This window comes from Balaenoptera ricei, chromosome 8 (assembly GCF_028023285.1).
Source record: "Balaenoptera ricei isolate mBalRic1 chromosome 8, mBalRic1.hap2, whole genome shotgun sequence".
In the NCBI taxonomy this organism is placed as follows: domain Eukaryota; kingdom Metazoa; phylum Chordata; class Mammalia; order Artiodactyla; family Balaenopteridae; genus Balaenoptera; species Balaenoptera ricei.
The window spans coordinates 217,396-237,325 of record NC_082646.1 but is presented as its reverse complement, the minus strand read 5'-3'; the positions used below and the strand labels follow the sequence as shown (position 1 = coordinate 237,325).

The 19,930-nt window shown below is 50.7% G+C and overlaps 1 protein-coding gene across 2 annotated transcripts; it reads left to right on the top strand.

The window, feature by feature from the left end:
* The first annotated feature begins 62 nt into the window (after nt 1–62).
* On the top strand, nt 63–18,426 carry ACAD8 (acyl-CoA dehydrogenase family member 8). 2 transcript variants are annotated; one of them, XM_059930002.1, is made up of 11 exons: nt 65–264; nt 4,924–5,024; nt 5,467–5,636; nt 6,252–6,361; nt 6,778–6,854; nt 7,175–7,312; nt 10,635–10,770; nt 10,853–10,950; nt 14,208–14,360; nt 14,934–15,036; nt 17,597–18,426. In XM_059930002.1, exons 1-11 carry the CDS (start codon nt 156–158, stop codon nt 17,647–17,649), a joined length of 1,248 nt encoding a protein of 415 aa, XP_059785985.1. In that variant the 5' UTR covers nt 65–155; the 3' UTR covers nt 17,650–18,426. The 2 variants fall into 2 exon arrangements, with proteins under 2 accessions (XP_059785986.1, XP_059785985.1); XM_059930003.1 differs by lacking the exons at nt 10,635–10,770; nt 10,853–10,950 and having other exon boundaries at nt 63–264.
* The last annotated feature ends 1,504 nt before the right edge of the window (nt 18,427–19,930 follow it).

The window sequence follows — 19,930 nt, the reverse complement described above, 5'->3', positions numbered from 1 at the left end:
TCTCCTCGCGCAGGCGCCCCGAGTCCGCACGCGGGGCCACGGCGCGCACTACAGCACCCAGCGTGCGGTGCGGCGCGGCCCTTGTGGCCGGCCGGCCGGGGTCACCGGCGCTTAGACCTCTGCCCGAGCAGAAAAGAGTGGAGCAGGCGGCGGCTATGCTGTGGGGCCGGTGCTGGCGTGTCGGGGCGCGGCTGCGCGGCTTGCGCGGCGGGCTCCAGGCCCCCGCCGAAAGCGGCCGGCGGGGCGTGGTCTCCTGCATCGACCGTAAGGCTCGCCCGGGGGTAGGGGTCCGTCCACCTGGCCTGCCCGGCCGCCCTCCTGGCCGGCCCGGCCGCCCTCATTCACCGCGTCGGCCCGTCCGGGCGCCCCGGGCCTAGTGGTCTCCCCGGCTTAGACGTGGCGCGGCCCCGGGAGCGGGCGACCCTCGTTGGCTCAGCCCGGTCCCGGTGGCCGATGCTGGTCCGTCCTTGTACAGACCGCCCATACCGTGCTTTGCGTTATGAACCTGGCGGTACGTTTTGTGAGGCCGCCCCTGCGACCTTTCCTCTCACAATTCGGAGCTACGTCGTTACCCATCTGCTGTCGGATAACGACGGGCTCCGCCGCGGAAGCTCGTGACTTTGTTTTTTTAAATCACAACCATCGGTTTTAAAGGCAGTAAGAATGTGAAAAGCCCGGGACTGGTTGTGATTGGTGAACAAAATCTCCGGTGATACAAGGTTTGCTCCCATATATAAATTATAGAACAACACCTATAACTACAAAACACTTCAACTGTTGAAATTTCTGCAGAAAAATAACCTGTTGCAAATGGGAAACTACCAGAGCTTACAGATCTTAATGTCTCCTGGCACCAGGCAAATAATTTCGATGTCAGTAACGGAGTGGGGGGGACCTAGGCCGCCTAGGGGGTAACCAGACACTTTGTGACGTTGTCGGGCGCCTAACCACTTTTTCCTTTTGAAGTCTTTCTTTCTTAAAATTTTTAATAAATGACACTTTTGAAAACGGCAGAGTAGCTTCTGAGGGCCTTAGCTCGACATCCAGAGCTGTAAAGGACGCCAAGGTATAGGACAGTTTTCTTCTCAATGTCCTAAAACACCTTCACAGGGTGCCACCCTATCCTAGCACTTAGAATTCCGTAAGCAAGGTCACCTTTGTTGATTGGCAACAAATTGGTTAAATATAAGTATTTCCGGTGGCTAGTGGTGTAACTTCAACCAGTGTTGAAGGTGCTTTTTTTTTTTTTTTTTTTTTTATTGAGAGTTTATTTATTTATTTATTTATTTATTTATGGCTGTGTTGGGTCTTCGTTTCTGTGCGAGGGCTGTCTCTAGTTGCGGCGAGCGGGGGCCACTCTTCATCGCGGTGCGCGGGCCTCTCACTATCGCAGCCTCTCTTGTTGCGGAGCACAGGCTCCAGATGCGCAGGCTCAGTAATTGTGGCTCACGGGCCCAGTTGCTCCGTGGCATGTGGGATCTTCCCAGACCAGGGCTCGAACCCGTGTCCCCTGCATTGGCAGGCAGATTCTCAACCACTGCGCCACCAGGGAAGCCCTGAAGGTGCTTTTTAATCCTCTTTTAATTAGTAAAATGAAAGGAAACTGTCCTTTTAGAGTATCATTCTACATATTAGAATATCAAGTTAATGGAAGTGATCAACAAATGTTTCTCATTGATTCATGGCATATTTTAATGTGAAAAGTAATTTTTAAGAGCGTCATGATTTTCATTATATCTGATATATCATTTTACAGATGAGGAAACGTGCTCAGTGTCTAGTGCAGCCCCCTGGTTTTACAACGGGGCACCTGAGGCTGAGGGAGGAGTCTGGAGGCCTGACTTCCTGAAAATTGTATAATTAATAGTTGCAGACCCAGCTCTTGAACGCCTGGTTCCTTGTCCAGCGCTCCCTCATTGTGATTTGCTGCAGCTTCCCAAGCATTCCTTGAGCACCAGGATTCTCAGAACTGTTGAGTCTCTGGCTAGGTTTGGCCTTTGGATGCATTCAAAGATTCTTTTTTTTAAAGATAAATTTATTTATTCATTTATTTTTGGCTGCATTGGGTCTTCGGTGCTGCATGAGGGCTTTCTTTAGTTGCAACGAGTGGGGCTACTCTTCGTTGTGCGCAGGCTTCTCATTGCGGTGACTTCTCATTGTGGAGCACAGGCTCTAGGCACGCGGGCTTCAGTAGCTGTGGTACAGCGGTCTCAGTAGTTGTGGCTTGCAGGCTCAGTAGTTGTGGCTTGCGGGCTCTAGAGCCCAGGCTCAGTAGTTGTAGCACACAGGCTTAGTTGCTCCGCTGCATGTGGGATCTTCCTGGACCAAGGCTCGAACTCGTGTCCCCTGCATTGACAGGCGGATTCTTAACCACTGCACCACCAGGGAAGTTCCTGGGTTTCGTCTTGTTTTGTTTTTCAGTGCATGTTTTCTGAGAACTTAGGTATTTTTACTCAGTAACCATGCTTTCTTGTGTATAATTTACTTTTTAACTTGCCTTTTCCACTTTTTTTCTCCAAGCAGTGTTCTCCTTTTGTTAGCATTCCATTATCTAGAATTGATTATTATCTATCTTAAATAAATATGTAATTATGTTGTATTTATACAGGTGCACCTCAGAGATACTGCAGGTTTGGTTCCATACCACTGTAATGAAGCAGATACTGCAATAACGACTTTGTTGTTTTCCCGGTACTTGTAAAAGTTACGTTTACGCTGCACTGTAGTCTATTAAGTGTGCAGTAGCATTGTGTCTAAGAAAACAATGTCCATACCTTAATTTAAAAATACTTAATGGCTAAAAAAGGCTAAACATCATTTGACAACACAGGGTTGCTACAGACCTTCAGTTTGTAAAAAACACAGATTCTGCAGAGAGAAATGAAGGGCAGTGAAACAAGGTGCGCCTGTATATCTGATTTGTGTACACCCATTCCCTCTTATTTACTTTGTACGCAATTCAGATCTACTTCTTAAACCTTTTATAACCTGAACTACTTGTTTTATTCTGTCAAATACTAATAATAACATCTGTAGACACGTATTGAGCTCTTGCTGGGACGGAAGTTTTGTAGCCCGTGTACAGTCAGATGTTTGCTTTCTCACCACTTACGTCATCCTTTGGGTGACTGGACCGTTTTCATCTTTGACACCCCAGCACTGCTCCATGGTAGACACTCAGTCAGTATTCTTTTGTGAATGGAAAATGGCCCGACTCCCAGGCAAGGAGCCATGAATTGTTTATCCCTGACCACGTTTCCGAGAGCAACACCCAGCGTAGTTTTCTGCTTTGGACTTCGCAAGGTCGCGTTTGTCTTTAATCCTCACAGCTCTTCACTTCTGAGTTTCCCATGTTGGTGAGGGTCCTGCTACAGACAGACAGCTTTGTCCTGCCTCACGCAGCAGCCGCTCCTGAGGCCCAGGCCTACCCCAGAGACACGTGCTGCCGCCTGCCCTTGTTCTCCGTGGGGGGGGCCGCGCAGGACAGTCGGGCACTGAAGGAAGTCGTGGTCGGGTGCCTGCACGCCTCTGGCGCTCTTACCGTCACCCCAGGACCAAGAGGCTGAACCCTTAGAAAGCAGTGCAGAGCCCGGCACTTCCTCTTCCCCTGACGTTTTCTCAGCCACCGCTGCGCCTCCAGCTGCAGCAGACACATGTGAGGCAGGCGGTCCCTTCGAAACGGCAGTCCTGAGAAAACAAAAGAAAGATAATGTGAGCAGCGTAAGTCCGTCACCCTGTGCAGGTTGCTGACCCTTCTGCATGGTGGCTCCCAGGATTCATGGTCCGTCCTTTTCTAGATTCTCTACACGGTCCCCAAAAGGTTGTGGCTTTTCACAGGAGCTTTGCTTAGGTTCTTCCCTTTTAGCTTTTCTGGCCTGCCTCTAGCTGAAAGTCTTATCACCTTGCAAAACGGGAAAAATATTTCAGGCCCACATGACCAGCTAGGTGGCCTGTCGCTCTGCTTTCCAGTTGAGTCCTATCTCGTTCCGCACAGTGTTTGAAAAACAACATAGAAAATAAATAGTGTTCGTGTCATTCGGGGAACTGGCTATTTAAAGAAAAGTTGTAAAGTAATGACACTGTGAATTGAGTGGTCACTGTTTCACGTAGGCTGATGCAGATATCTTTCTCCTAAAGAGTATCACCTCCGATGAAATACTGGAATAGTATAGTCTTTTACAAAATGCTTAAGGTTCTAGAGAAACTTGTCCTGATGAAGCTCCACTACCTGTCTGTTGGTATCGCTCAGTCAGTTCATTTCCTTAGCTTTTAAGTAGCTTAGACCTGGAAGTGAAGGAGTTACCCAAAGTCACGGCATTAACAGTTAGGAAAGAAAATAGTCTAAAAATTCTGAATCCATTCGGTGAAGACGGATTTAGGAAGGCCTTAGCCATGTTTTCAACACTGGAAGACTCATTATCATTGTTATCAGTGACTGTCAAATGCACAGCTTTGTTACAGGATCTTTTCCTTAATTTGAAAGGTAAGCCAAAGTACCGTATCTTCCTTTCCTGACTGATCTTTTAAAATGAATATGTTGTAGCTGGTAGACAAATACGCACAGATTCCAATACCGAGAACGCAGGACATCCTGAAGGAAAAAAATGTTCATCAAAATTTGAGGGTCAGTGTGTGTTTATTATTCCTTTAATGTGGATTCATGAGGAGGAAGAGATAAAGATGAGTATTGAAAGAATAAGTAACACGGTAAATGAAGTCAGCCAGTCTATTTGGGAGTAAAGAAGGAAGGAAGCAGGTGATGCTCTATCAAGACGCTGATTAACGGTGGGTGCTGGAGGTGGTGTGCCGTGTGGGAATGCTCTCGTAGGCCCACTGCCGGCCCGGGCTTCGTGGTGCTTCTTGCTTGCGGTGCACTACCCTGACCCCTGTCCTGGCTCCGAGTAAATGCCGCCTCGCCCACAGCTTCTACGGGACTAAACGAAGAGCAGAAAGAGTTCCAGAAAGTGGCCTTCGACTTTGCTGCCCGGGAGATGGCGCCAAACATGGCGGAGTGGGACCAGAAGGTGCGGGTTTTCCTTGTGCTGGATGTTCCCACAGATGCCTCACTCAGGGACCCTTATCTCCTCCTTATGACCCAGATTGTTCAGTATTTATTCTCCACTTAAAACTCTCACAGCGAATGCAAGTTCCAGGAGTGGTGTGATTCCTTTCCTGGAAAGCATCTCCCGCATCCTGTAGATATCATTTTTTTTTAATTGCACAAAGATTTGGGTACTCTTAAACCAAGGCAATTCTATTCATAATAAAAAGAAACTTTCATGCCAGAAACCAGTCCTTACAGAATGCACTTTAACTGGTTCCACTATATAGATGACAAAAGGCATGTTGAGTTAAGAGACCCCCTACTCTCTCCCGAGTGCAAGCGTCTTGACCCTTCCTTGTGCCCTCTAAAGAAAAGGCCGTCTGTGAATCACTTGCCGATGACCCTGCCCTCTGTGTGCGCAGGAGCTGTTCCCAGTGGACGTGATGCGGAAGGCAGCCCAGCTGGGCTTCGGGGGGATTTACGTACGAACAGACGTAGGAGGGTCTGGACTGTCACGGCTCGACACCTCTGTCATCTTTGAAGCCTTGGCCACAGGCTGCACCAGCACCACAGCCTACATAAGCATCCACAAGTGAGTGGCCAAGGTGGGGAAGCACAGTGACGTGCTCGTGCGGGTTGACTGGGAAATTTTATATCAGCAGGGAGAAGGTTTCTCTTCTCAGGTTGGCTGTCCTTGAAGGACTAGACAGTTAAAAGTTCACACTGAGCTCTGCTGCTCCCTGTTGGACTTGAATCTGTCATCTCGTATGTTGCTTAGAGAATGCTGGCCTTCTCCCAAATTCCAGATTGACCTGGTACCAAACAGGCTTCTCCAGTGGAGTGGTTGGGGCCTGTTCCCTTTTCCTCAACCCAAAGATGAAGCCTCCACTAATTTGGGAAAGGACATAGGACTCCTTGATTTTTAGGGAGCTCAGTTAACCTAACTAGAAATAGTATGAACAGCATCCAGGTGAGAAATATCTTGGCCCTGGGTACGTCTGGGTAGTACGTGTTCCAGGAATATGTGTTAATCCAGGCCTTTGCTTTAAAGATGAATCTTCTCAATTGTGACTTTTCCCTTCCCACTCTGTTCTGCTTCACTCTACTTTGCTGCCTTTGTTCTCTTTCCCCATTCCCCTCCCCCTCAAATTTCCTTTTCTTTTCCGTCTTTATCTCTGTCAATGTCTCTTCTTGGTGTACCTGTCAGCATGTGTGCCTGGATGATTGATACCTTTGGAAGTGAGGAACAGAGGCACAGGTTTTGCCCTCCACTCTGTACCATGGAGAAGTTTGCTTCCTACTGCCTCACTGAACCAGGTGGGTTTGCCGTGCTGCCGATGAGGTGCAGCGGGAGGTGTGACTCATGGGAAATCACGGGGTGTGCCTTCTCGGCCCCCGGCACATGTAGCCGTTGTTGACCAAGGGTACCTGATGGCCGTGACCTGATGTCACAAGGCGAAGAGCTCTCTAGGGCAGAATCTTTCCAGGCTGCAGACCAGAACCTCCTTGTAGGAGGCTCCCTGCAAGCTAGTGTGATGGGAGATGGAAAAGGGTCTGATTGCCGTATGCAGTTTTCACAAGTATAGAGAGCTTCTCAGCCGTGTGGATTTTAAAGTATCAAACGCTGAGGTGTTTTTTATGAGGGAAGATTTCTCAGGTGGAGCCTTGCCGGGGCTCCCTTACCTTCCCAAGCTCTCTGCCACCTCTCCGCTTCCCTCCCGTCCCTGCCACAGGCAGTGGGAGTGATGCCGCCTCCCTCTTGACCTCCGCCAAGCGACGAGGAGATCATTACGTGCTCAGTGGCTCCAAGGTACAAGCATGCCGTCCTCGGTCCTCCCCGGGCCGCTCGGAGGCTGTCCCCCTCCTGCCTCCACAGCCTGGACCCCGGGTCTGCGAGTGAACATTCCCCGGGATGGTACGTGTGGGAGGGAACCTCACACCGACTTGCCCGTGTTCACCGTCACTGTTTTCCCTTCTGGTCTCAGGCCACTTCGTTCCGTTCACTAGTGTCTCCTTTTTACAGCCTCGGTGCAGGCTCTTTGTAACCCTCCTTAGTTTCTCTGTGCCGCCATCTCTCTCACTGTCCCATCGTCGGGGGACTGCAGTGTTTTCCCCTCTCCAACCCCGCAGGCTTTCATCAGTGGTGGAGGCGAAGCAGACATCTATGTGGTCATGTGCCGAACGGGAGGACCAGGCCCCAAAGGCATCTCGTGCATAGTTGTTGAGAAGGGGACCCCTGGCCTCAGCTTCGGCAAGAAGGAGAGAAAGGTGAGTGCGGTTGGACAGGGAGAGTCAGGTTGTGAGCCTCTTGCTTCTGCCCGACCAGCCTCTGCTCTGTTTCGGGAAATGGGTTCCACACTGGCTCACTGGCCTTGGAGGCTGTTGCTTCAACTAGGGTTTCGACAGTGTATCAGGTGGGATAGGGCGTTGTTAGAGTGCGCTGGGCCGCTGGTGAAGTGGCAGCATTTGCCAGTAAGTTCATCAGTGGGAGGGATTTCTCCGTCATCTCTCCTGCAGCCACTTTTGGCCTGTATTTCTTATCTACCTTCTTATCTTGATGCCCTCTTGTTCCCCCAGGAGGAAATGCTTACAGGAGACTAGAGGTCTCAGGAATGAAAAGCACATGGGCCACTTTTCTTCTCCAAATAAAAATACAGTAAAACTCACTGGAAGCGATTGTGGGTCTTTCAGTAATGTAAGAGGAAGAGTGTTTCCATAGGCTTCGGGAAGACGTTTTTAGGATTAAGAAGTAGTCAGGCCATGAACAGTAGACCTGTGGTTATGTAACTGTCACTGGTAATGAGGGTGGGATCTAGTCAGGTGGGCCAGGCCAGGTGCCTGGCCTCCGCCTCCAGCAGGTACTGTTAGAGTTGGGGCTGTTGGAGAGAAGTCAGTAATGAGACGGCCCCTAATCTACCTCTCCTCTCCTGGCTCCCCGGATCCCCGTTCGTCCCTTCACGACCTTCCTGATCCTTTGCAGCTGCTAGGAGCGCAGAGGTTCAGTGCCCCTTCTCTCGTACAGCAAAGCAGGGCCTGCTAGACACCGACTGTGCAAAGTCTTACACTCACTCCTGGGGGTACAAGAATCACCACAGCTTGTCTGGGATTATAAGACATCGTCTTACCTTTATAAGCTATGTAAGCTGTGTACACGTGGTGTATGAGATACGTAGCTAGAAGACTTCTTAATCCTAGGAATGTCTCTTTGGGGTTATAAGACAGACTGACATGGAGCCTGACATAATTTTACAGGACCGAGTTATACTGATTCTGGTGTTTGTGCTTATAAAGATAGTGATGATAATTTCAACACATCAATATTTCTGGTATCGGTTGATAGCATACCATAGCTGACAAGGTTAGGGCCTGGAGAAAAACTGTAAATAAATTCCATAAACAAAAAGCGTCTCTTTCCCTTTACTTTCTGTCTCCTCTGGCTTTTAAGCATATATATTGTATCTCTTTTTGTTTGTTTTCTTCTTAATTATTCGTCTTGCTTTACCTGTCCTATAATGTGTGGGGAATCTGGAAGGGTGTCTCATTCACTGAGCAGCTGGCAGGGGTCCACTGTACCGAGTGGTGGGACAGAGCAGGGGCCGCACGGACGCGCCCCGCCCTGCCCTGTAGAATCGGCCCGGAGGGCGGGCGCAGGAACAAACGCGGTGCCTTCCGTCAGCACTCAGGGCAAGGGGGCAAGGCAGGCGGGAGACTGCGACGTGGACGGAGGAGAGCTTCTCGGGGTGGGGACAGATGACTCTGAAGATGAGGTGTCCTTTGAGATGAGGTCTGCAGCGTCACCGGGGCCGGCCGTGAGGGTTCTGGGCAGAGACGGCAGTGGGACGGAGGGCCCGAGGTGGGGATGGGATGAGCCTCTTTGAAGGAGCCAGAGCCTCTCCGTGTGGCCGGGGGGTCGTGAGCAAAGGGAACGGCGTGGGGTGAAGTTGGAGAGGCAGGCAGGGCTGCGCAGGCCGGGCGCAGGGTCACCCACTGGTCGCCATGGCTGATTTGGCTGCCGTGGTGGCCTGAGCAGCCGGTCTTTCTCTCCAGCCCCGTGGCCGTCTTTCCTGCAAGCACATGCTTCGACTTGGCGTACTGAGCACATTTTGTAGCTGAGAGCTTTAAACAACCAGTTTTGCATTGGCTTTGTGGGAAAGTGGTGTGAGGAATTGCTTTATCTTGGATCTAATTGTTAAAAGGTTTCGTACAGAAGAATGCGTTTTCCCGTAGGAGGGGTGGCGGTGGGAAGGCAGTCTGTGGAAGGAAAGACAGACGGACGGGACAGGGCTCGCCTGGTCCTGGGCGGGCGGGGAGGAGGGTCTTCTTTCTGGCCGCAGCTTCCCAGGGGCTCTGGGGGGTGAGGAGCGGGGTTCTCTGCCCAGGGGAGAAGGGAGGTGTTTTCACAGGAAGGGGCTAGGAGGTAGCAGCTGTTAGTATGTGGTTCTCGTTGATTGGCTGTTGTTAAGGTCTGCCCGTCTGCCCCGTTCCAGGTGTGTATGTTCTGGATGGGAGGTAAGTTCCAGGGAGACCACAGAGGCCAGTGTGGGAAGGTTTCAGACTTGGGGGCCTGAAAGGCAACGAGGTCAGTGCTGGCTCAGGCGACCGGCAGGGCCTCAGGAGGTTGCAGTGAAGCTTGACTTTGACGGAGGTTGGGGATGGGGAGTGTTCCCAGGCAGGGAGCAGGAGAAGCAAAAGTATGGTTTAAAAAGCCCAGCCGCACAGTTCGCGGAGCAGTTTGAGTGGAATTGAGGGTACGGGGTGGGTGACGGACAGAAGAGAAGGACTGAGCCCATGTTGGAAGAAAAACCTTGAGTAAAAGGCTGTGGACGGAGCGCCTCTTCCCACGGCAGGGAGCCCTGAACGAGGGCAGTGGGGCTCTCAGCTGTCGGGGACCCGGGGGCTTTGTCTGGTCTTGTGCTCTTCAGGATCTGCCTCACTGAGCCTCTGCTCCCTGGGAAAAGCAGCCACCAAGAAGCCCCTCATGTGCAGGGTTTGCCATTTTCTGTGGTGGAAATACTCTCCCCGGACCGATTTCTGGCTTCCGGGGTGATGTCACCGGGATGGTGTCGCCAGGGTGACGTCACTGAGAGCCAAGCTGGGAGAAGGTGTGTGTGACTGGCTCCCACGCGCCAGTGCCCGCGCCTCGCCGGGTCTGTGCAGCCGGTGGCCAGCGTGGTGGACGTGCAAAAGCGCTGAGTTCTGCAAAGGACGAGCGTGGCTCTTGGTCATCATTATCCTTGTGCTGTCCTTGTAAAAGGACACATACCCCGAGTAATCCTTCCACTGTCAATGTCTTTTATGAAAGAATGTACTCATGGAAGTGCCACAGAGGAGGAGCGTTCTGCCCGATCCTGAAGGAGCCGTGAGAGCTGTGTGGGGACAGGTGGTTCTGGTGGAGCGGGCCCTAGGAAGTCGATGCTCTTAATGTGCTGAAAGAGGAAACTCGGAGTCGACGGATCTTTGTGTGGCCTTTCTGTTTTTCCTCACTGACGTCCTCGAGGGGCTAAGCCCAGGGATCGGAGAGCCTGGTGGAGGGGGCGCTGCCCTGAGCGGGCAGCTCCCGGGCAGCCACACAGCCCCTGATTTTTGCCAGGTGGGGTGGAACTCACAGCCGACCCGAGCGGTGATCTTTGAAGACTGTGCCGTCCCCGTGGCCAACAGGATCGGGGACGAGGGCCAGGGCTTCCTCATTGCCATGAGAGGACTGAACGGGGGGAGGATCAATGTCGGTGAGGACCCCAGGGGGCCGGAGCGGCGGGCGGGCAGCGCGGTCCCCTGGCTCACTTGACGTGTTGGTACCGTCCTTCCTAGCGTCCTGCTCTCTGGGCGCTGCGTATGCTTCGGTCATCCTCACCCGAGACCACCTCAAGGTCCGGAAGCAGTTTGGAGAGCCCCTGGCCAGTAACCAGGTAACTTCCCCGGTGTCCCAGCATTTGCTCTTGTCTCTAGAACATTCTCTACAGCTGTGGGGCCCTGATGTCTCTTGTGGGTTCTGCCCCCATTTCAGCCAGAACCTGTGCTCTATTTCTGTCAATAATTGTTTAATAATTTTTGCTTATAGTCGTGAAAAGATTCGTGATACATTGACTGGCAAGAAAAAGCACGACATTTTAGAGGAGTATGCTTCTGCTTTGTTTACAGAATACATGAATATGTATAAGTTTTTTTTAATTAATTAATTTGTTTGTCTTTGGCTGCTTTGGTTCTTCATTGCTGTGCACAGCTTTCTCTAGTTGCGGCGAGCAGGGGCTTCTCTTGTTGTGGAGCATGGGCTCTAGGTGCATGGGCTTCGGTAGTTGTGGCACATGGGCTCAGTAGTTGTGTCTTGCGGGCTCTAGAGCACAGGCTCAGTAGTTGTGGCGCACGGGGTTAGTTGCTCCGCAGCATGTGGGATCTTCCCGGACCAGGGCTCGAACCCGTGTCCTCTGCATTGGCAGGCGGATTCTTAACCACTGTGCCACCAGGGAAGCCCTAAATTTCTTTTAAAAGATTTTTTTTTTTTTGATGTGGACCATTTTTTTTTTTCTTAAGTCTTTATTGAATTGTTACAATATTGCTTCTGTTTTATGTTTTGGTTTTTTGGCAGCGAGGCAGGTGGGATCTTAGCCCCCTGACTGGGGATTGAACCCACACCCCCTAAATTGAAAGGTGAAGTCTTAACCACTGAACTGCCAGGGAAGTCCCTGTATAAATATTAATAAAACATTTTCAGGGATACGTCTGAAAAATGCAAAAAGTAATTATTTCAGGGGGATGTGATTAGATGATTTATCTCTTTTTTCTTTTGCTTGTGTTCCAGTTTTTCTTTCTTTTTTCTTTATTGAGGTAATGCTGGTTTATAACATTATATGTTTCATGTGTACATTATAATTTGACTTATGTATGCACTACAGTGAGCTCACCACTGAAAGTCTGATTTCCATCCATCACCATACCGTTGATCTCCTTTACCCATTTCACCCTCCCCTCACCCCCTTCTTCTCTGGTAACCACCAGTCTGTTCTCTATATCTATGTGGTTTTGTTTTGTTTTGTGCATTCATTTATTGTGTGTTTTTTAGACTCTTCGTATGAGTGAAATCATATGGTATTTGTCTTTCTCTGTCTGAGTTATTTCACTTAACATAATATCCTCTAGGTCCATCCATGTTGTCACAAATGGCAAGATTCCATTCTTTTTTATGGCTGAGTAGTATTCCATTGTATACGTATACTCCGTCTTCTTTGTCCATTTATCTATTGATGGGCACTTAGGTTGCTTCCACATCTTGGCTGTTGTAAATAGTGCTGCAGTGAACATAAGGGTGCATGTATCTTTTTGAATTCGTGTTTTCATATTCTTTGGAAAAATACCGTAAATGGAACAGCTGGATTGTAAGGTAGTTCTGTTCCGCTCTTAGCCTAATGGGGTTCCTTTGTAGGTTATTGCCCTTTTTTTCTGACTGCCTTTAAAATTCTTTCTTTGTCATTGACTTTGGGCAGTTTTAATATTATGTGTCTTGGAGATCTTTTTGCGTTGAGATAATTAGGTGTTCTCTTAGTTTCATGGGCTTGTGTATCCAGTTCCTTCCCCAGATTTGGGACGTTCTCAGCTTTTACTGCTTTTTTTTTTTTTTTGTAATTAATTTATTTTATTTTTGGCTGCGTTGGGTCTTTGTTGCTGCCCGTGGGCTTTTCTCTAGTTGCGGCGTGCGGGGGCTACTCTTCCTTGCGGTGTGCGGGCTTCTCATTGCGGAGGCTTCTCTTGTTGCGGAGCACGGGCTCTAGGTGCACGGGCTTCAGTAGTTGTGGCTCACGGGCCCTAGAGTGCAGGCTCAGTAGTTGTGGCGCACAGGCTTAGTTGCTCCGCGGCATGTGAGATCTTCCCGGACCAGGGCTCGAACCCGTGTCCCCAGCATTCGCAGGCGGATTCTTAACCACTGTGCCACCAGGGCAGCCCTCAGCCCTTACTTCTGTAAACAAGCTCTGTGCTGCCTTCCCCTGTCTTTTCCTTCTGGGATGCCCACTGTCCTTCTGTTGCTCTTCCTGATGGAGTAGGATAGCTCTCGTAGGATATCGTTTTTTTAATCTTAGCTCTCTCTCCTCTCCTACCTGAATCATTTCTAGATTTCCGTCTTGGAGCTCACTAATTCTCTCTTCCTTGTGGTCGGCTCTCTCCCCATAGCTTTCTAATGCATTTTCCATCTCATTTATTGAGTTCTTCAGCTCCAGAATTTTGGTTTCATTCTTTCTTAAGAGTTTCAGTCTCTTTGGTAAAGTAGCCCTTCTGTTCATTAGTTTTATTCCTGAGCTCATTTAACTGCCCACCTGACTTTTCTCGTAGCTCATCGAGTTTCCTCATGCAGCTATTTTGAATTCTCCATCAGTTAGGTCCCAGTATTCCATGACTTTAAGTCTGGTTTCTGGAGAACTGTCGTCTTTCTGCGGTCCCATGTGTTACCGTGCTTCTGCATGGTGCTTGGTCAGTTGTTCCTCTGCTGGCCCATTTGAAGCAGCCAGTACCTTCTTGGGTAGAGCTTTGTTACTTGGTTCTAACTTTCCTTTGGTTTCCAGCAGGTGGCGCTGCAGTGTGGGCTTTGGTTTCTCTCGCCTCTGCCGCCGCCGCTGCCAGAGGCGCTGGGCTGGGCGTGCTGGTGCTTGCTGTGCCTGGGGCTGTGCCTGTGGCTGATGTCGCCTCAAGGGGCACCGGATGGCGGGCACCTCTGCCACATCCGGGGTTGCCTGGGTCACGGGCGCTGCCACCACAGCAGGCGGGGGGGCGGGGCTGGAGCCGGGGTCGCAGGCGCCCCGCTGTGTCTGGCTTGTTGGGTTCGGGGCGCTGCTGTGGCCTGTGCTGCTGCTGCCGGGGCAGGGGTCTCGGGCACCACGTCCACTGCTTCCCGGCCCTGCCCGCGCTGGGTCCCAGCCCGCCCCCCGTGAGGTGTGCAGGGGCGCGGGGCCCCAGGACGTGCCGGGCAGAGCTGTGGGCGTTTTAGCGGTTGTGGGTGGAAGGGACAGAGGGAGCGTCTTCCTAAGGAGGCGAGATGCTGACGTGCAGGGAGTGCAGTGGACTTAGGACTTACGAGGCACGTTCTTTGTGGAGCCTGGGCCCCTTAGAAGCGGCCCGCGGTTAGAGGTGCCTCTCCGAGCCTGTCTGCGTCTGGTTCTCTCCTCTCCTCTCACTGCAGTACCTGCAGTTCAAACTGGCGGATATGGTGGCCAGGCTGGTGGCCTCGCGGCTGATGATCCGCCACGCAGCCGTGGCTCTGCAGGAGGGGCGTGAGGACGCGGTGGCCCTGTGCTCCATGGCCAAGCTCTTCGCTACAGACGAATGCTTTGCGGTGAGTGGGATGCTCTGCCTCTCCTGGGTGACCGGCATGTGGCAGGCCGGCTGGCCGCTCCTGGCACGCGGCGTGAGGCGTCAGTTACTCGGGAGAGGCCCACGCGGGCGCTCTCGGCCGGCGCTTCACCCGCTCCACGCCGCTGCACATCATGTTTTGTCTCTGCCGTTTGGCTGTGCGCTGGGTGAGATGCTGCCTTTGGAAGAAGGGTCAGACCACAGCACTGTGCCGTGCTTAACTGTCAGGGGCAGAGCCATTTCCACAGTGAGGCTGCATCTGCCGCTTGCCAGAACTCCAGCTGGTGTGGGGCGGGCAGCCTCTCCCTGCAGACAGCAGGCGAGAAGGGCAGAGGCCTCTGAGTCCCTCGTGGGTGGGGACGGGCTCGCTCAGGAGGCAGACTTCCCTCGTTGTCCCCGTGCACACAGAACCAGAGCCCCTCTGGCCTGGCTGGCACCTTCACCTTCCTCGCGTTGGCTCAGGGCAGGCGGCCAGATCAGGGCTGGGGTGGAGAGAGGAGCCCCTGTTCCAGAGCCTTCCCAGAATCCGAGGTATCTAATCCCTGTGTCCCTGCAGATCTGCAACCAGGCCCTGCAGATGCACGGGGGCTACGGCTACCTGAAGGACTGCGCAGTCCAGCAGTACATGCGGGACTCCAGGGTCCACCAGATCCTCGAAGGTAAACGTGGCCAAGGTGGTTCTCTCCCTTTCGGAGCCGCCACCCCTGCCGTCTCTCCCCGTGCTGCCTGTCTTCCTCCTCCTTGCTCCGGGCCCCCTCTGGAGGGGCCTGCTGTGCCCTCCTGACCTGGCCTGGGGGCCAGGAGGCCCTGCTCTGTCCCCGCGGAAGTCACCAAGTCACCCCCCTCCTGCCCTTTGCCTTTGTCATTTATAGAGACAGCGCAAACTAAGGTAACATCCGAGAAAGCATTTTGAAAATTGCAGCAGTGGCTGTTCTTCACTGTTGTACCTGGTCGTCAGGGGTCCCAGGACTTCTCCACAGTAACTTCCAGGGCAGATATGAGCTAGTTTGGTCTCCAGCCTCTACACACTGATCACGATCACCAGTGTTGCTGATGGCGCTTTCAGTAAATTAATTGTCACACACGGGCATGTTCTTGCTGATCACAGGCCCACGGGCAGGAGATGGCTAAGCTGCTGGCGTCGGGCTCTGCATGGCCTTCTCCACTCCACGCTGGTGTGGAAGTCTTGAAATTACATGACTGTTGTTTAGCCAGTAGGTAGCTGAGGTTGTTACGCTGTAGCCAAGGCAGCAGATGAGGCAAAGGCTTGGGGAAGTGACTTTGAGTGAAGGAATGTGAAGGAAGCACGGGCCTCCCTGTGGCTTCTGAAGCATGCCTCTCGGACCCGACCAGCGTCAGGACCACTGGGAGGGTTTGTGAGCGCAGAGCCTCTGACTCCATGGGTCGTGGGTGGGCCTGGGAATCTGCATCGCTACGAGGCTTCAGTGAGGTTGCTCCTGCCTGTCACATTGAGAGCCACCACGGGGTGTCACGTCCAAGTCACAGGCTTCAGTGTCTGCTTTCTGCTGCAGACCTTGTCCCTAAAGTGTGTTTACGAGCATGGTTGCTAGCAGGCCAAACCCCGCCGCCTCATTCCTTCTGTGACTCCAGTCGTACGTAGCTGTTGCTTTCCAGCCTTGGTGAGTGCAGGAGACTTCCCTTCATTCTGACTCTGTCTTTCAACCCTGTTAGAATAACCGAGAAAAGCCAGATATGCTTATTTCAGGCCACACCATCATCCGCTTGTAGGAAAATGGGCGCACTGGTCTTTGTCACTTGTTTCACCCCAGACTTTGTTACTGGATAGATAGGAAATTTCAGCTTTGACTTTATTCGAGATGTATGATTATTCATTCCTCATGGTGGTTAATGTTTCTTTTTGCATTAAAAAGAGTGGAAAAATGAAGCAAGCAACTGACCCCCCCTTCTTCCAGGGAAAATGTTTTTGTTCTTTTAAAATTCAGTTTTCTGATTACTGATGATGTTGGTATATTTATTGTTGAAGACTTAACAAAATATAGGAAAAGTTAAAAAAGAAAAAAGATCATTCATGTTTTGACATCAGAACTAATACTTTGGGCTCCTTTTATATTTAAGACCGAAAATATCTTCTTTTGGACCTTTTTCTGTGCTTGTATAGATACATTTTTTTTTTAATTTTATTTATTTATTTATGGCTGTGTTGGGTCTTCGTTTCTGTGCGAGGGCTTTCTCTAGTTGTGGCAAGTGGGGGCCACTCTTCATCGCGGTGCGCGGGCCTCTCACTGTCGCGGCCTCTCTTGTTGCGGAGCACAGGCTCCAGACGCGCAGGCTCAGCAATTGTGGCTCACGGGCTTAGTCGCTCCGCGGCATGTGGGATCTTCCCAGACCAGGGCTCGAACCCTGTCCCCTGCATTGGCAGGCAGATTCTCAACCACTGCGCCACCAGGGAAGCCCCAGATACATTTTTTAAGTTAATTTTTATTGGAGGATAGTTGCTTTACAATGTTGTGTTAGTTTCTGCTGTACAGCAAAGTGCATCAGCTATACGTATGCATATATCCCCTCTTTTTTGGATTTCCTTCCCATTTAGGTCACCACAGAGCACTGAGTAGAGTTCCCTGTGCTATACAGTGGGTTCTCATTAGTTATCTGTTTTATACATAGTGTGTATATGTCAGTCCCAATCTCCCAATTCATCTCACCCCCCATAGATACATTTTTTAAAAATAGAATTATACTACATATACTGTTGTATGTTCTTCTGTTTTATTTTGTTTGTTTTTTACCTAATAAAATCACTTTTACTATCAGGAGAGGTTAGGTTTTTTTGTTTTTTTGTTTTTAACATCTTTATTGGAGTATAATTGCTTTACAGTGGTGTGTTAGTTTCTGCTGTATAACAAAGTGAATCAGCTATACATATACATATATCCCCATATCTCCTCCCTCTTGCATCTCCCTCCCACCCTCCCTATCCCACCCCTCTAGGTGGTCACAAAGCACTGAGCTGATCTCCCTGTGCAACGTGGCTGCTTCCCACTAGCTATCTATTTTACATTTGGTAGTGTATATATGTCCATGCCACTCAGAAGAGGTTTTTTTAAAAGTAAATTTTTTCCTCACTTCCTGACATCTTTCAAGATAAAAAGCGACGTTGCCCTTTACATCCCTAGTCAGAGCTTCACTGACTCTCAGGCCCGGCAGCTCCTAAGCCCCTGCATCCTTTCGCTCTTGCAGGCAGCAACGAGGTGATGCGGATACTGATCTCAAGAAGCCTGCTGCAGGAGTAGCCCCTGGACTGAGGCTCTGATGGGAGGATCAGTGTTGAGTGGTTCCATGTGGACGGCGCTGTCACAGTGAGTCCAGGACGCGCTGGAGGGGCTGTGCTTGTCCAGGGCACCATCACAGCATCAGCTGGAGGGCCGCAGCTGGAGGGCGGCACCTGGAGGGCGGCAGGAGCTGCCCTGGCTGGAACGTTACAAGAAGTCGTGCCGCCTTGTTTTCCTGATGCAGAGGGTGACCGGTGAACACTGACCACCAAACCACTGTCCTTTCCTGGATCCACAGAGTCTTGATTTGTCTGCCTTTTGCTGGTTCACCAGATCCCTCTTCTGGGAATCTGGGTACTTCTGTTGAGGGTTATTCCTGACTGTAAAGCAAAGGAGTGGGAAAGGAGAAATGGAGAGAAAGTGTCTTCCTGTCTTTTTCTGTTCTTTGTGCCTCAGCTAAAGATGCAGAAGGTTTCTATGGGCTGCTCTTCCTTTGCAGCAACTCCTCCTCTGAATGTAAATCATGATGAAATGAGTGTTTGGAAATCCTTCTAAGCTGTGATTTAGGGCGTATCTGCACTTCTGGACTATCTGAATATCAAGGGCTGAGATTATTTGGAACTGTGAATACTTGTTTTAGAAGCATGTGGTCTGGGAATGGTATTCAAAGTTCCTGTAACATTTCCTTATAAGTGCTTTGAGTATATTTGTTTTCTGAGTTTTTGCTTTTTTGCTCCTCTTTTTAAATGTTTTTAATCACTACATTAATAAATAAAATCTACCCCTCTCTGTACCATTTTCAGGTCTACTGGCTTTTATTTTATCTTTCTAAATAAGCCTTCACGACTATTTTTTAAATTTTTATTAACATTTAATTAAACATTTAACTAGACTTTGGGATAATAAACAAAAATCTCTCCTTGACCAAGTTGACTTTTTAAAAATAGGTTCCTTAAATTATTAATAGCCTTGTAAAGCAAGTAGTGTTTATGATTTATGAAAGTAGATTTAAAGTAATACCCAAAGATGTAGACTTTTTAGAGAACCCTGTTATAAACGATCATTGCATTATTTCATCTCATCTCTGTAAAAGAAATATCCAAGGTATTTTTTTAACTGTAAGTCAGTGTTTAGAGAGACCAACATATGTGCCCTTAGCTACGACAGGTGTTTTCTGTTTTGACCTCGAAGTCTAAGGCACTGTACTGGGTAGTGCAGGGGGACAGGCTGTGGGTCTACCGTGAAGTTGAAGTTAAATTTCCGCCTTCAGAAGCCTAACTCCACAGCTGCAGTGCAAGATAATGATGGGTCTACGGAAGAGAGAATGATGCGGCACAAGTGTTATAGGAAGGAATTCATGGAGGAAGTAGGAATTCAAATTAAGCCTTTATGATGATGTGTGGTATTTAAAGATAACCAAGAAAGTCAGCTTCAGACAGGAAAGAACCAGGAGCAGGAAAAGTGCAGGCTGTGAGTGGGAGCTGTTTACACTTTGCTTCAGCGGGGCGGTCCCGGGATGGAAAGATTTAAGTTGAATCTGGATGCAGCGTTACGAAGGCCGAGGTGTGGGTTTCATTTTGCGAGCAGTGGAGAGCCACGGAAGGCTCTTAATGAGGAAGATGTGATGAGGTTAATCCACTGAGAGGAACATTCTGGGATGCCCGTGGGGGAGGAATTTGAGTGGGAAAAGACGGAGCATGAGGCCGGCCAGTCAGTAGGTCCTTGAAGCCGGCGAGGTGAGGCTGCTTGAGCCTGAACTTGCCAGGTAGCAGGAGGGTGGGTGGGTGTGGTGCCGCCTTGGGGCCTGGATGGCCTCCCGGTCCTCGGGATGCTTCCAGCACCCAGTTCTGACCCAAGGCCGGAGCAGGCACGCCGTCGGTACCATTGAGAGCTCGGTGAGCCGCTGGGATTACGCACACACGTGCTTTCGCCTTTGGTCATTTATTAGAGCTCAGCTTCCCAGCAGCCTGAATTCGGGCCCTGTGGCAAGAACACAGTGAACTTGGAGCTCATCTCTGTCATCGACCATTCAGCTGGTCCGTAAACGAAACCAGCAGAAGCAGAGCAGACAGGTCCTGTGGAAATCCACTGCCAGGGGCCCTGTTGGGCGCAGGACGCGCACAGGTGACCAGATGCAGCCCAACGTGGCTGGATCTGACGGGCTGGAAGGCTGCTCGGGGTGTGGCATCGAGGACCAGGCCTGCACAGAGCGCCGGGCGGGGGGTTGGGGCTGGGGGAAGGGGGGTGGCTTGAGCCGGGGACACGGTGCCTCAGTTACAACTGCATCTCCAAGGGGTCTGAA

Coding starts and splice junctions, on each gene's coding strand:
- ACAD8 (XM_059930002.1), top strand. CDS start 156: ATGCTGTGGGGCCGGTGCTGGCGTGTCGGGGCGCGGCTGCGCGGCTTG. Junction 265..4,923: donor CGTGGTCTCCTGCATCGACC/GTAAGGCTCGCC, acceptor CCTCGCCCACAG/CTTCTACGGGACTAAACGAA. Junction 5,025..5,466: donor TGGCGGAGTGGGACCAGAAG/GTGCGGGTTTTC, acceptor CTGTGTGCGCAG/GAGCTGTTCCCAGTGGACGT.